This window comes from Vidua chalybeata, chromosome 5 (genome assembly GCF_026979565.1).
Source record: "Vidua chalybeata isolate OUT-0048 chromosome 5, bVidCha1 merged haplotype, whole genome shotgun sequence".
NCBI lineage: Eukaryota > Metazoa > Chordata > Aves > Passeriformes > Viduidae > Vidua > Vidua chalybeata.
In genome coordinates this window covers 50,668,040-50,684,845 of record NC_071534.1, presented here as the reverse complement: position 1 = coordinate 50,684,845, position 16,806 = coordinate 50,668,040, and the positions used below count along the sequence as shown (strand labels likewise).

The 16,806-nt window shown below is 35.0% G+C and overlaps 1 protein-coding gene across 8 annotated transcripts in view; it reads left to right on the top strand.

Annotated features, from left to right (window-relative positions):
- The window catches only part of CADPS2 (calcium dependent secretion activator 2), a 281,254-nt gene that overhangs the window by 160,955 nt on the left and 103,493 nt on the right, over positions 1-16,806 (top strand). For all 8 annotated transcript variants that reach the window (XM_053942794.1, XM_053942793.1, XM_053942792.1 and 5 more), the window contains one exon: positions 12,025-12,091. In XM_053942794.1, the coding sequence (XP_053798769.1) occupies positions 12,025-12,091 (67 nt within the window). The remainder of the gene's footprint in view (positions 1-12,024; positions 12,092-16,806) is intronic.

The window sequence follows — 16,806 nt, the reverse complement described above, 5'->3', positions numbered from 1 at the left end:
CTTAAATAGAATGCACTATGTTGAAAGTCTTAAGCAGAATGTACTATGTCACAGAGCAAGTGAAGGAGAGTAAGAAACTTGGCTCCGTTTTCAGTAGTGTTGGTATAGAGAAGTGTACCTACAAATATACTCCCCTCGTAGCTGGATAGCTGAGAGCAATTCTCTTTTCTAAACCTCAGTGTTTGTAGATCTCTTAACCTTTTTCATCTGGTTTAAAGTCTTAGTTTTGAAGGGCAAGGTAAGATCTGAAGCAAGGGTCTAAAGATCTAAGATATGGAATGATTCTTTTTAGATTAAGGACAATAGGCTGGGCATGGGATGTAATTTTATAGATCTTTTAGTCAAGCCATTTAGAAACACATTCTGACTAATGAAGAGATCCAAATTAAATTGGAGTTATGTAAGCAACACATGTGGGACAGGTATTAAATATTACAAATATTGCCAGTAGCTGAGAACACTTGCTAGGCTAAGATCTCTACAAATAGTACATACATTACAATTGGGGGTTTTTATTCATTACTGATGAAAATAAAAAAGCCTTCAGAGGAGGGAAACCAACAATTTCTGTAAATGCAGCTTTACCATTGTTTTGTATATTGAGAACAATGGATCCATTTTAAAACAGGAAATAGCTGTGATCCTTAGATTAGAATTAGATGATTAAGTTATTAAAGTAATCATGTAATGTAAAATTTATTGTCATTATAGAATGTGGGTGTTCAGCTTAATCACAAATGTTACATTCATTTTTAATTGAGCTGTATATAGTCTTCTTAATGGAAGACTTGGTTTTTTTCCCTTGCACACTCAATATATTTTAATTGAACACCTGATTCTTGCCATCAACACATTAACATCTGGACACTATGTTTTATGCATATAGATATACTGATTAAAACTCAGCAGAGAAGCAGATAATGGGAAAATAAAATGACAACATTATAGAACACTTTCAGCCATATTTTTTTTATTATATATTGAGAAGCTTTTAATTACCTTATTTCATTTAATTAGTCCCACTGCTTAGATCATTTGGTTTTTATTGATATGGCATGTCAGCAACTTTGCTAATTGGCAAAAAATGGCATGTGACTAAACTGTCTTGTCTAGTTTGGTCCCAAAGAATTTCTTACATTTTTTCACATTTCTGAGACTTCTTATTTATTTCACAGTCTTTTCAACAATATAAAAAATATTTTGACAGAGCGGCTTGATTTAAAATTTAACATTTCACTTTTCATTTTTGTTTCTGAGTTAAAGAGTACTTTAAAGAAAAAGTGTTTACTTCCTAACATATTTTAGCATCAGAAATTAATACTACATTTTGTAGCTTTTAAAAGTTTTAGTCTTTCATTAGAGAGAAAAGTAATTTAAAGCATTTTTTATCATTTAGACTTTAATCACAGTTTGTCAGCATTTATAAATTTAGTCTGGAAGAAAAGCAACAGTCCCGTGCCACTCCAGCAGTTGTACTTTAGGGGTTTAGGGATCAGTTTTGCACTATTTTGTTTTAAACCAGTGATTCAACAAATCTGACAACTCTTGAGTATAGATGAGCTCAAGTTATATAAACATTTTAGTGCATAATATTAATTTTCTATTGATTATTAACACACCTTATAACAACAGAGATTTTATGTAAATGTAATTGATAAAAAAAGAATTTTTTTTTGCGTGAGAGAATTTCTTTGAATAATTGATAATAGACCTCTCCTAATTTTAGATTCTTCTGTTCCAAACTATCTTTTATATTTTTCTTTGAAGATGTAACATAGTTTTTACCAAACAATTTCTAAAGATGCGTGTAGTATCTCTATACCATACAAAAAAGATTACAGTTTAATTAATTAGCATTATTTGGTTTACCAAACACTGATACTTTTGCAAATTTTTTCTATGCTTTTTGAGTTGTTGGATAATCTTTATAATGTATGTGTTCAACTGTGTTGGCACTTCAGCAGATGAAGTAACTCATCACTATGCGATGAATGTTCTCCCCCTAATTTGAGAATAAATGTATTATTAATATGTATGACACTGTGCTTCCACAGTTTCATGATTTGTGGAACAATAACAAATTCTACAAATCTAAAATACTCATTTAAAAACTATTTGGAATATAAGTTTCACACTCCTTGCCCTGAAGTTTAATTTAACCACTTTTTGTGATTACACAGTGGCATTTTCTTTCCTCTTCAAGTCTGTCACAAACAGGTGATAGGGATCGATTTGAACCAGGTGTTTTTAGTCTGGGCTATGGCATTATACATGTCCTGACATCCACAGGAGGGCAGCATGGTTAAATCAAGGGAGAACATGGGAGTATGATTATAATGCAGCTAAATTAATCTCACTTTTGATTGTTTACATTGTCTTGTGAAAGTATTTATAATTGAAAAAAGTGAATGTTTTCCTGGCCAGTACAGGTAAAGGCATGTTAATTTTAGGAGTTTCGAAGTGTAGCTTCTTAGTACCTGTAAACGTTATTCTCTGTATATACATGACCTATTTTGGAAGAAGGTTTTAAAATATTTAGTGTGGGAGTTATTAAAGCCTAGTTGAAAATTTAGCTCTGAGAATTCCAATAAATTCTATTATAATATTGTGGTAAATAAAATATTTGAAGAGTGGAGGCAGCTATTCTTACATGTTTACAGGACACAGGAACTGTTCTATCCTCTAATGCTTGACTGAGCTGTAGCAAGAAATGAGTATGTAGATATATAGATATAGATATATAGATATATATATATATATACATATATATGCATACACACATGTAGAATTCTCTTTGGGGAAAGAAATTTAAAAAATCTCAATCTCTGATTTGAACAATAATTATGAGTAACACTAAAAATATTCATTGTAATTTTTGTTTTTAAATTGATCACTCAAACACCCATAGAAGACATTTTATTAATTTGTGTTATTTACAAATAAATGCCATTTTTCAAAAAGTATTTCTAAATCTTGAAGTAAGGAGAACCTTTACTTCTTACCTCTTCTCACATCCAATTCATCAGCACTACAGCTTCTATTTTCTCTTACATTTTATGGATTAAAAAAACTTAATGGCAGTTTTGTGGGTGAATATCACTGCAGCATTGCAGTTTTGGGGAGACAGTTGTCAGACAAGTCTGTGCAGCAGCAATGGAATGACCCCAGTAGATGGCTCTGATGCTCCCTCACAGGCAGTATTCTGTGCTCTTAAACTCTTACAGCTCCAGTCACAAATCAGTTCCAGTTTAGTAACTCCAGTGGGGGAACAGCATTTGAATGTTTTGTTTTCTACATATTTGTTATGATAAAGAACTTTTGACAAAGAGCAAATTCGTGCTGTTTTTATTGGCTTATATCTTTCTTGCAAAGCTTTTTTTCCCCTAACCATCACTCAAACCAAAACCATCTTAGGAATTTTTTTCCTAATTATATCAATCAATTTTTAAAATCCTAAATACCATGAAGAAATGCATAAGGAACTTTCTCAAAGGGGATACATTTTTCAGTGATGTATTTCTCTTGTTTTCTGGTATAAGTCCTGTGGAAATCAGTTATAGATTGTTTGCTTGTGTGTGGCATTTCCAAGGATAAACATCCAATTATGCTAATGGTTCTAAAACAAATTCCTGTACACTGGAATCTCTGTCTTCCAGTGCCACAAGACAATTGCTGAATAGTAGTAGTGGGTGCCAGTTTCAGTATGAACTGTACAAGCTGCTTTCAGGCACAGCTAGTTCAGATGTGGAACTGTGCTACTGGGTGTAGATTTTAAAAGTTTAAAATGGTTGAGAAAATCATTATGGAAATTAATTTCAGCAAAAATCCATTCAAAAGTTTCAAACACCAAGTTTCAGACCCCATTTCTAGATGAAGAAGCTTCTAGGGACAGTATCAGCGTGAGTATATGGGGAATCTGTGGGAAAATATACTTGCATGCTTCCTTCTGTGTCCTGTTGAGAACAAGGCACAGGCCTGAAAGTGCTTCTGAGTGTCCATTTCTGTGTTCTTTTGGAGAAGTTTCTTCCAAAGTGACATGGAGTCAGAAGTCTATTCGTTTCTTTGGCATCTTTATTCTTTCATACTCCACCCATCTGCAGATGAAGGACTTTCTGAGCAAGATATTACTCTTGGCATATGCAAACATTCATTGCAATTAAATTTCTCTTTTGCAGCCTGTCCAGGAATGGCTAACATGCACAATGAAATGTAACTAATTTGACTTCATGGAAACAAGCCTCAATGGTGGCACTTCTGTGTAAGAGTGGAAATTAATGTCTGGCACTGTTCCTACATTCCGTAGAGGTGCTCGAGACATGATGGAGAACAGTCCACACCACTGATACACAGGCAGCGTTGTGTTTTCTTGCTGTTGTGTGCTGGGTAGAAAGAAAAGTGGTATTCATTGGCTCCAATGTTTACATGAAGTCTGCTAAGTTAAAAGGGAGTTTTCTAGTGTATGAGAGCATGAAGTGTCAAAATTTCAATCCAGAAGAAAATCATCTAGTTCCCAATAAAAAGCTCTTTATTTCTCCAACATGGGAAGAGCCTGCTATTTAAAAGATTTTATATGAATTCCAAAAAGGTAACTGCATTTTTGCCGCTGCTGCTTAAATTGTACTCTAGTGCTTTTCATTCTGGATTGTTCTGTAGTTGCACAACTAACAAGAATTGTTTTCTGCCAAGTGTGCCAAATATTTTGAAATCTCTATAGTCAATGTCATCTCTATTCATTATTAGCTAAGTTCAGCCGTTGCATCCACAGAAGTTTTACCTCGTAGAATTAGCTGAAAAGAGCAAACAGGTTTATTATTCTGAATTGTGCTTTAGAATGAATAATTTTGTCAGACTGCAAATAACAAACATTTTCCATGAATGTCACATGGCTGACTTTTCATGATTCCTAGGTATAGAAAACCTCCTTCATATAATCTCTTTTCACACAACTAATTACAACAGCTAAGTTAGGAGTCTGCACTGTGTAGAATGTCTGCACATTCTAGCTTTAGGAGAGCCCATGGAGACAGAAAGGTGCTTCCAAAGGGTAATCTGCAAAGTTCTGAAGAGGAAATACACCTCAAGCACTTTACACTGGATCCATACAAAATACAAAGGAAACATGATCACTGAAAGTGGCTGAGTGGAGTTGCAAAGACAAATACGTTTAATTTGCTGTTTCCCTTTAGAACATTTTCTTTTCACTTTTTTTTTTTTTTTTTAATCATAAGTGTGTTGCATGTTTTGACACACAGTTAAAAGGCTGAACAGCTTTACAAGCTTCTGAAATGCATTTTCCAACTTCTGGAAGATAAGGGCTGTTGTAAGCCTTTCCTGAGTGTTTCTTCTGGTGCACTAGGACCTCAAGTTTTGAGCAGTCTTGCTCTTTTCCACTTCGGTTTCTTTCCCAACAGAAATTAATGTGGAAATACTAACCTCCTGCACTGGACATGTTGTGAGGAGTAATTGCTTGGTTTATAAAGCACTTGAGTAAGTGTCAAGTAATGCTCCTATTATGAGAATAATGCTATGTAAGTGAGAACTTGCTAAACTGATTTGTTTCAAATCTTTGGTGATGTTTTTAAGTGGTGGTTTTAATTGAATTCCTTTAGGGTTTTTTTAAAAATCCAGCTATCAAGAATTTTTAAAAATAGTTTGACAACATCTTATCATTCTGAATAAACATCTTCTGTGTGCACAAATTAAAGTGCTAGACTCATTCATTACCATAAATTCTGTCCTTCATTTCGAAACACATATAGGGATACCAAGTTTAACATGCGTTCTCATGCCTTTGCTAGTTTAGATACACCACTTTATACTAATTCATAAGTTTTAAAATACTTACTCATGATAATGACAAGAAATGTTATGAAAATACTTAGAATGTACTGTCTTTAGAATGAAAATGTATGTATCTCATTCTTCCAACATGTTTTATTATCTGCAGAGATCTGTATTCTTTATGATATTAAAATTATGGCAGTGAAAAGAAGTACATAGCCAGTCAGAGACAATCAAAGCCAAGTATCAATCCTGAAGAAGCTCTCTGCTCATACTATCCTCTACCATCAAAATTTTCAACACCTTTTGACTGTTTCCATCAGTGGATGTGTATGACCTAGAAACAAAAGTAAAATTTTCATGCAAACAAGTTCTTGGCAATTTAGGCTTTCTAGATCACAGAAAATATTTGCCTGGCTGGAAAAATGATCATTAGTCTTTTCCATCTGATTGCAGTGCCATGTGCTTCCAGTGGCATGGAGAGATGTCTAGGCTGGGCACTCAGCTGCTTCTGGGTGCTCAAGATGCTTGCAAGTTCTTTAAGGTCTGTCAGCAGTAAGAATTGTTTCCACAGCCAAAGGGAATGCTCAAGGGAGAGCAGTGCAATTTAAATTTTTTCTACTACTTCAACATCAGAATTTAAATTTAGGTTTTCACTTTGAAAACCAGTCTCTTAGCTCTTTTGTGGTCACTAAAGCAAAGGCTATTATCTTTTTAGATGAAATTAAACCAAGAGATCACTTTCAGGGGTGTACCCATATATTCCACAAAACACTGGTAGATGTTTTGTCCATGGGTTCAGTTTAGAGCTAGTCCAAAGTAAACTGCCTCAAAAGGCACAGAGGGTGGATATCAGCTCCTCAGCACCAGCTGTTTTGCAGTAGTGTGCTGCATTACCTGTTTACATTGCAATTAGATTACATTAGAATCAGAGTGCTTTCTACATTTCCGTTGCATCTGAAGGATTTAATTCTTTTATTGCTTGGAATTCTCTCGAGGCTAAAGAATGTTTTTCTGTCTTGACAAAAACTCACATTTACATGCCAAATAGGTTTCATGATATGACATAAATTAGATTAATAATTCTCAAGTTGCCATTGTAGTTGCCTCTCAGGTTCCATAAGTACTGGCATGCATATTTACAAATGGTGAAGCGCTCTAGAGTGCAGTAAGATATCACTGTTAAAGAATCTAGGGATATCAGGTCGTCCAGCAGTCTTAAAACCATTTATACTGTAAGTGAAAAGTGTTTAGCAGGAAAAAAAAGCCACACATTTTCCTGTTCATAAGTTGAGTATCTTGCTTATTGGAATAAATGGAACTGTTTTCTGTGGCTGTGATGTTTTTATTACTTGACATTCTTCAGTGTTTCTTTATTCTTAGCAGGCATAATTACAGTAGTTTAGGCTGATTGTTTTTCATTCCGTCTGTTGAAGGCTTATTTAGTTCTCTTTCTCAAGAGCACAGAAAGGACTAAAATGAATCTGAGAATGTTTACAGCTAGGTTTCTTATGACCCAGGTCATATTGTTGTCTTGAATCAGTTTTCTCCTCGTCCTCAACTGAAAACAAAAAAAATTCTTAATCTTGCAGGGTTAAATAAAAGGAGGAATGCAGTGCAAGGAAGATTCCTTTTATGCAAGGCATGGGATGACTGAAAGTGCCTGTGGGCATTTGGTCCCCATTGGCTCTCTCAGCGAATGCAATGATGCCCACGGATAGCCTGTATTGTTGTCAGTTAAATGGGATCATGAGTGTCTGAAAGGTGTTTGAGAATGAACTGAAAATCATTTTCACAAGTGGATGATTACTTCTGCCACATGTTAACCGAACTCTATCAGAGTGGCCCAGATTTTTGAGACTGCATTAATTGCTCTTTCAACCTTGACTGAGGTTTCTCTTTAAGAAAGGCCTTTGCTGGACTAAACTGCTACACGTATTGATTTTTCTTTCTATTTTTTTTCATTGTTTGTGATAAATGAAGCCTTTTACAAGTAGAGAATTTATCATTCAAAATGTAGATAGATTGCTTCATTCCTTAGAATAAAAAGGCTGATCTAAAAATGATCTCTGTAGAAGGAGTAAGTCCATTCTCATTTCTCCCTCAGTGAATAGCTCCGGTATTCCACACACAATTATGCTTTTTCAGCTATTCATTAGTGCTGATTTTTTTCATCAAAAAGTGGAACCCTGCACTCTCGCAGTGCGGTGAGTACTTAAAGCAAATAAGCTGCCATCTCCCTTCCTGTGTATGTCATCACGTAACTGAAACTGAACTATAATATTTAGCAACATGGTTTTGCATTTTGGTAGCACAAGGAAATGCACTTTGAGAGATATTCAAACTTTATGTAATTACAGCATGGTTATGCCCAGACTTTTACAGGAAAATGTTCGTTCATTTTATTTGTTCTGTTTGTGGAGAAGAAAATGATACTGATGGACATGAGATGATATATACAACATTTTTATCTGGGGGTTTCTGTGTTTTGTAGTGGAAATTGTAATTTTATTTGTTTTCCAGGAAAATTAATTTTAAATATTAAATGGAAGTTTTTTTGTGCCATATTTTAAGCATTGTGAGGAATAATCATGTAATTCTGGGACTTCATACAAACCCAATTTTTATTTTTTCATTTGGGAGTGAGTAAAGAGAAATAAAGCAGTATTAAATAACATTGAAGAAAAGAAGATTGCAGAACTGTTTTTAAAAGAAAAAGTCTCAGAATAGTGATTGCATGGTTTGTACATTTGATTGCATTTTCATGTTACTACAAAACATGTTAGAAAATCTTCACATTGGGGTGACACTTCATGATTTAACATATTCTCTATGTGATTAGTAAAAGCAGGTGTATTAGTCCTAAGTTACTGGAAATTATGTGAGTAATATAAGAAAACTGAAGAAGGCAACCACACATGCATAGTAACTATAAATATACTTTCTAATCTGCATACGTACAGACATAGATGCTATGTGTATGTATCTCATTTATTGTATATTTTTACAGAATAGAAGTCTCTCGTCTATATATGTTTCAATGTACATGAAAACATCAATCTTTTCTCCTTGTAAGAATATTTATTAAACATTCTCAAAACATGATCTTAAAGAGGAGCCAAAACAAATTTAAGCAGTTACTATTATAGTGTTCAGATACAGTGTCTTCTTTCCCTGTATATGGCTGAACTTTAATAATTCAAGAATTATTTTAGATTATCCCAACTTTGGAACCCAAATGAGAGCAAGAAAAATTGAAGCAAATGGTGTGCTTAGTGTTTAGAAATATGCAACTGGCACTTCTGAATATCAGTTTCTTATTTGCATTGCACAAAATCTTTTGCCTAAAGGTACAGTGTTTGAATGGCTGTTCTGTGTTTCTTGTTGATGCTGAGGATTTTTAATATAGTCTGAGCAACTGATGCTGTGCATTTTGTGTATATTATTTTGGATGGAGAGAGTGACTGTGGCTTCTGGTTGAATACAGATACACTTATGGGTAGAGAAAAAGCAGGCTGCAGCTCTGGGAGTTTGTGACTGAGATTCTGTTCTGGTTTGCAGTACTGGCCTTTACCTGAGACTCATGGAAAGTTATGCTATTGTCCATCTTAAAAATAGAACATCCTTCAACTTAGCTTTAAGATTTAGCTCACTTCTGAATCTGTTAATCTATTCATTTTCTGCTCCAGTTGTGAAATCCCAGTGTCATTTAATTGTGAAAACTGGCTATTGTAGAATTTTTCTGTTCTAGACCTCAACTGCAGTTTCTACAGATCCTAGATGTTACTGTCTAAATATAGGAAGGTTCTTGAAGATTCTTAGGTACTTTGTGTCCATTTTTTTTTCTTTTTCTTAATTTTTTTTCTCCAAATAGAAAATGAATGAGGAAGCAAGGCTCAAAGAAGACTCAAGAAGCCTAGGTGGATCCTTCCACCTAAAAATGTTAGACTCTTGAGTAAGAATTAATCTCTTTATCTTTCAGGAGCAGACACACTTAAGATGAGCACAGGATATATCCCTTGTAGATGGCTGAAACTTTAGAAAAAAAATGGTACCATTAGAGATGGCACTGGAAGAGGGATTAATAACATAATTGTGTGTTTATAGTTATTTGTAAAACCAGACAACATAAGTCTTTGTATTTCTATACTAAATCCCAGCTTTGTGTCATGATTACTTTCTTTGTTACCTGGTTTTATGTAAGATTTGTGAATTTTGATGTTAGGTAGTTAATGTTTCACTCCTTTTTTGTCCAAGGAAGCTCTTATTTAGTACCTTATGTGATTTAGTACCTTAAGTGATTTATAGGAGGAATAAAAGTGCACATTGCTATTTAATTTCTTTTTGTGTGCTTTATTATTTTATACATTTGAATTTACTGTATCTTATATTATTTCTGCCTGTACTGCAGAACTATAGGTGGTCCTGTACTATATCTTACATGAAGAGTAGTTTAAAAGGTGGCCAAGTAATAGAAAAACATCACCTTTTCTCTGATAAAAAAATGTTCTTTTAAGACCTATTATTTTAAAAGCACTTTCTGCAGTAGGATCAATTAATAATGACAGAATTAGCATAGAGTTTGTGAGGTAAACGCTTCCTTAGTTGCAAAAAATTATAAATTTTAAAATAAACCCTTGTAGGTCCTTTTTTTTGTACCCTTTCTGACATAACCTTTACTCCTTTATTTTCATTGAATTTATAATAGTCACAGAATTAAGAAGTTAAAAAGACTGTGGCTAGATCCAGACTATTCAAAGAAGGCCACATCAACTGGTAATTGTGTACGCAAAGCCAATTTTTTTTCCTTCTCATTCAAATAAAAAGCAGAGTAACCAAGTAAGGTAGACCTTCAACACAGGTGTAGCAGAAGTTGAAGAAAGACAAACACTGTTTTCATAATAATAATAAGGGAGCCACTACATAATCTGACAAACAACCATTAATAAGCAGTACACTGAACATTTATTTTAGACATAAATTTGTCCTTTGTGATGCCTAATGTGGGAGAAAACATTCTTGAGAGTACACCCAGGACAGGTATAAAAAAGTTTTTGCCTTTATCTTGCTTACTCATTTCACATAAGATGTTGGTTCATTGCTCTGTTTTTTGACTGAGGCGCAAACTACTGGGCAGCAAAGCCACAGAAGTGCGTAGAGGGCAGCAGACCATATTCTCTTACCAGAGAGGCCCATGTTCATCTGACCAACCATCTCCCATCCTAGTTATTATAGCTACTTCATAATGTGTGTACTGGCGTCCTCTGGAGAGTGCCCTGTGAAGCCAGCATTCATTGGTCTGAACAATCATTGTTCTGCCTTTGACCAGCCTAGCTGTACCAGATGTCCTTGACAGAAGCTGGCCAGCCAGAAGGGGCATCTCATATGTAATATTTTGCTCTCCTGTCAGGTTTTAAGCAGCAGATCCTTACCACTCATGGGCTCTTGCTTACAATCTCACAGCTCATTCTTTTCTTCTTGCTGTCTTTGTTTACAACAGTGCAACATGACCAAGTGACAGAAAAAGTGTCACTATAGTGCCAGAAAATTCACTGCAAAATCTTGGGTAATGAGTGTACTCTCTCTACCACCAAATAGTATCAGCATCTGTGGTTTTCTCTTCTCACTGGTTGATACTCCTGATTATGTCCTCTGATTCAAAGCCTGGAAATTGCTAAATTGACAAGGAGTTTTTGTAATCTAAGAGCCTTTATAGTGAAGTGCTTCTGTTTGGAAAATTAGATTCTACTTTACTCTGAAAAAAAATTTAATCTTGTGTGTCTGCTGACATTGTGTTATGTGAGCATTTTATCACACTATCTCTGGGACTGACTTCTCACAGACTAAATAACGCTAGCAAATCTGTGGAAAACAAATGGAATAAAAACTGTTGGGAATGTCAACTTTTCTAGCATAAAGTATTTCTATGTAGTTAAAAGTGTTCTACATTAAGCTACTTTTTTCTATTTTTCTGATAAAATTGGTGAAATAAAAAGTGATAAGCAGGGTAATCTTTGCAAACATGAGCATTTTTTCTGATTTTTGTCTTTGTTTTTAGTGAAAATGAATGTCTCTTTGCATTTTTTTGATATGAGTAAATGGAAGTAAAATAACTTCTTACATATAACAACACTGAAGAAGCAGTTCAGTAGACAGAGTAAATTAATACAGTGGTTTTTTGGTCCTCCTAATGTCATGCTTCTTATTAATGGAAAACCACTCCCTTTATTATTTCCTTTGCAGGTACTTGTATGCCTTAGGACAGAAGGTTTGGAAGCGGTGGAAAAAACGCTACTTTGTCCTTGTTCAGGTTAGTAGCCAGCCATGAAATTTCAATAAAATAATCCTTGGACTATAAATTATGTATGATTTCTTGAGTAGTTTGTAACTCAGTGTCTTCAGGCAACACATGCAGTACTACTCCAAGCTTCTTACAGCACAGAGACCACAGAGACATCCAGGTTTTTTTTTTAATTTATATACCTAGTAAACAGAAATATTACCAAGTTTTACAGATATATATAAATGGGTCCCTACACTGAGCAATGTTTCAACTGAAACATAAAAAATTCTGGATGAAATTTTTGTGACCTTGTAATAGTCTGATGACAGCTTTTTACCAACCCTGAATTTGAAATAAATTAATATTTCACAAATTGAATTGTACTTACTGTTTAATTTATTCTATCTCATTAAATGTTTCCTGCCTTTGAAATTAAAGCAACAATACTTATATTAAGAACATTATCTGTTTTTTTTTTAAATAATGCTATTTTTTTCCTTCCTTGAAATATTAAATTGGGTAAAATTATGTAATTGTTACATAAAATATGGTCTAGTAGCTGTTCTTGGCCACCAAAAAAGTGCTATGCTAATATTATATAACTTTTTGTCCAAACCCGGAACTGTTAGTATTTTCACATGCTAGTGAATGGTGATATTGACTTGAGATAAATAAAACAGCAGATTTTGAGTTGTCAAAACAGAGAAATTAATGATTTTAGGGAGTCTTTGGAAAAAAGTCATTGTTTTCTGTTGGTGTTTCTCTTCAGATTATATTTGATGTTCTTCACAGTAAGTTCAGAGAATGTTGTTCTGTCTCCTTTGTTTTATTGACAGAAAACTCTTAAAGTCTGAGTCTCCATAAGTATCATACAAAGGTTGAAGCCTCTTAATGAGGCTTTTTTAAGAACAAAAACTTCTAAAACTGCTTTACAGAAAGCCTGATTTCTTTATAACTCTGTCAGTCGCACTCACCTGGTCTCCTCATACTCCTAAGTGATTAAAATCATAAGGTTGTAAAAAAAAAAACAATTACTGAATGAGTTCTTTATTAATGCTAAAAGCCAAGAGTATTTGAAGGAGATTCTCTAAAGCTACAGAATTCATTTGGGTTCTGATTTTACCAAGGTCCTCTGTGAAGAGATGAGGACATTTTGTGACTATTAATATTTGTTGGGAAGATCTCTATATAGGATAGCTGTCAAGGCATAGCTGTGAACAGAAAATAATTTCAAGTTGCAAAGAAAAACAGTAAGACTACATGCTCCTTTGTCCTTCATGCTTTTCTTCAACACTCATCCTACTTGTCACTCCTTTCACAGAAAGAATGAATTTGTTCTTTTCCTCTAAGCCACAGGTGTCATCTGATTTTTAAATTGCACATCTAAGAGACACAGTCTTTATGTGCGTACAATATGGAACCATCATCTGGGGGATGAGTCAAGTTAATTTTAACTATTTTCTACTGTCTATGCTGAAATTGAAATACTGGAGGAGAATATTACAGGAATTTTCCAACTGTGATGGGATTTAGTCATCTATTTCATTTGAAAACAGCTATCAATTCAATAAAGCTATATAAAAAATACAATGTTAAATCAATATTTACTGTCCAGACAGCTCTGGCTCATTTATATAGACTTGCTGTGATGCATTCCCTGGCAATAAGCTGAAGTCAATACATGTGAAATAAGCATTCAGTAACGGACCAGTCTGTTGTATTGATACATTATTGACTTATTGACAAGTCTTCCTCTATATATTAACTTCTAGCGTACAGTAGTAAAACGTCAAGGACATGAAATTCAGTGTTAGAACAGAGGCTACCAGTATGGTTTACACACACTTTGAAAATTTAACTCAGTTGTGACATTAGATGAATAATGTTGCTTTTTACAGAGTGTGAGGTGAATAATGTGCACCTTCATTATTGCTGCACCTTTTATAAGTTGTTAGTGGTTTCTGAAAGAACAGATCAGTGTTATAGAAAGGTTACAGTATCTGCAAATTTTAACCTCTTCCTTTTTATTTGACTTTTTTCATTTAGTATCCAGTCACTTCTCTAAAAGGTTATTAATTTAAAACCAGAAAAAGACACGGACACTGTTGGTAAAAAGCCTCTGTCATACCTATTTTACTTAATTTACTGCCTGGTATCTTCCTCCAGTAATTGGAATGCAGATCCAGTTCTGTCCATTTAATTTTACCTGGTCAAATGTTTGAAAAGTCTGTCATTTGTTTCATGGATAATTTTTTTCTAAACACACAAACCACGCTAGGTAATTCTTGCTGCTGAACTCCTGGAGTGGGCAGCCCAGTGATGGCCTGTAGCAGACACCACAAAATCAGCTGCCAGGTGTGCGGTGACACCTCCTCCCAGCACACTAAACGGTCTTCGTGCCCCGTGGGGACATCCCTTAGTGACATTCCTCATAAGTCACAGTCACACTTCTGTACCTATCTGTCTGTCATAAATGCATAGGTTGTTGGTTTTCTCCCTTGTTAGAAAACTGGTAGAACAACTGATAGTCAGGTGTTTGGACATCTGAAAAATAAAAAAAAATTCAAGTAAATGCTCTTGTAGGTAGAGAATTGCCTTTTATTCTGTCAAGATTACTGTTCAAGAGGACAAACTGATTCTGTTTTTGTCTGAGAATGTGTTGTGCATAGTCCTGACATTTGAGTACTTATTAGTCTATGAAGTATTGATGCTAATTTGCTGAATTTTTAGGCAAAGCAGATTACAGCTCCATTTACTACTAATAATACACTTAAACCCAGTCATGGATCTATATTTAAAAGTGTTATTTCAGACTGTGCTGGTGATTCTTTTTGTAGTAAGTGAGAGTGGCCACTGATGACCATAAGGAAAAGGGTTTAAGAAACTTCAAGTGTAAATAAATGAGGCAAGTTCTGTATTTCTTTGTTTTGTTGAAACTTTTTGCCCCAACAAAATTTTCTTGAATTTTTTCCATCTGTTTCTTTGGTGAAGAAACTTCAAGATGTCTCATTTTCAACAAAAAGGTGAAAGCACCGATCATGACTGATTGTTCCTTTAAAATAAGAGAACACATTTGCAATACGTTCGATAAAACAAAATCAGCAGCATTATAATGTCTGTCTTGTTATAGTGGTAAGGTTAAAAATGAATAAAGATACATAGCCCAGATCTTACACAGGTTTATCTTCCAAAACATTCAGTGGCTGAAGAAATCTGAAAAATATGGGCAGCTTATTTCATTCAACCAAAAGGAATAAACTGAAAAATTTTTACTACAGTGTCCAGTATCAAAAATTAAAATTGTAGGTTCCGTTTGCAAAGAAAAGAAAAGGAGGAAGCTCTCATTAAATGTAATGCTAATTGCAAAGGATTTAGAGTTGTGTGACTAGCTAACAGCTCCTTCCATGTTTGTCCATGAGGGCAAATATGGTTGTGGGACAATAAGCAGGGAAGTACCAAGCAGTGACAGAGGTGATGCTGCTGCTGGGCCTAGAGCAGAGGGCATAGCATAGGGATGTGCCCCATGTCAGGGTTGACAGGGTTGGCAGAGACAGCCCCAGCCTGGCTGTCTCTGCCCACAGCCCAGACTCCCATTTCAGTCTCCTGGGGCCATCATCCCCAGCCCCAGAAATGCCACAGCAGGGCTGGTCTCCAGTTCCCCACATCCCAGTCCATCCTTGGCCTGTGCCCAGGGCTTGGGCTGGGGCTGGTTACCCTGTTCCCATCTGGACCCTGTCTACAAGGCCCTGCCTTTTCAGCCCAGGGATACCTTAAGATACTTAAATCAAAATACAGTAATTTTCTAAAGTATTAAATGAATGAAAGCAAGACTGTGGGCTCAATGCACAAATAGCAAGGTGGAATTCTGCTATGCCAGTCATGCTAGAGGATGAACTAGCTGCTTCTAGTAGTCTCTTTCTGACCTGAAAATCTGAATTTTGGGGTAGACTAGATTGTCTTTTGTGTTTATGTATATTTCATGTGGTCTTGGTGTGCCCATTCAAGTGAATGTACCGAATCTGATGTGGAAAGCTGACGCTCAGTTTCAGTTGCGTGACAGTGTCTCTCAAATTCTTTTCCCTGTAAAACTGTCTTTGCTTAACTATTGAAATAACTAAAACTAGAAGACCTGTGTTTAGTTTCTCTCTGCTATAGACTCCTGCTGTGGTTCTAGAGACACCAGTTTGGCATTTGAAGCCTGATGGCCATTTTACAGAGAGAGTTGTTAAACCTGTTCTTTTTGCTTGTACAGGCTGTGCCAGGGATGTTCAGCCACCATGAACTACATGCACATAGATATCATTGTCCTGTTTCAAAAAAGCCCAATACGTAAAATAATGAAATATTTTTAGAGCATTACCCGATAACAGTTACACATTCCATTCTTATTTTCAAAAAGCATCAACCTTTTACAAAGAGTAAAGGTACAGCACCAGCAAATATATGAATGAAACTGAAATCAGCTGTCTAAATTTTACTTCAAAAAGGATCACTCCTGAAGTTGTATTGTTTTAATAAATGTAGATACTTTAGCTGAGCAATCAGCAGTCAAAATAAAAATAATCCATTATCTATCAGATGAGCTCCTTACCTGTCTGAAAATCCTAGCATGATTTTACAGATAGTTTAAAACAAATCTGTTGGCCGTGTATCCTACAGTCCTTGGACATGAGAGTTTCAGAGGTGCATATACATTCAGTTCCCTTTAGTTTCAAGTATTCACAGATTGATGTGCTCTTTCT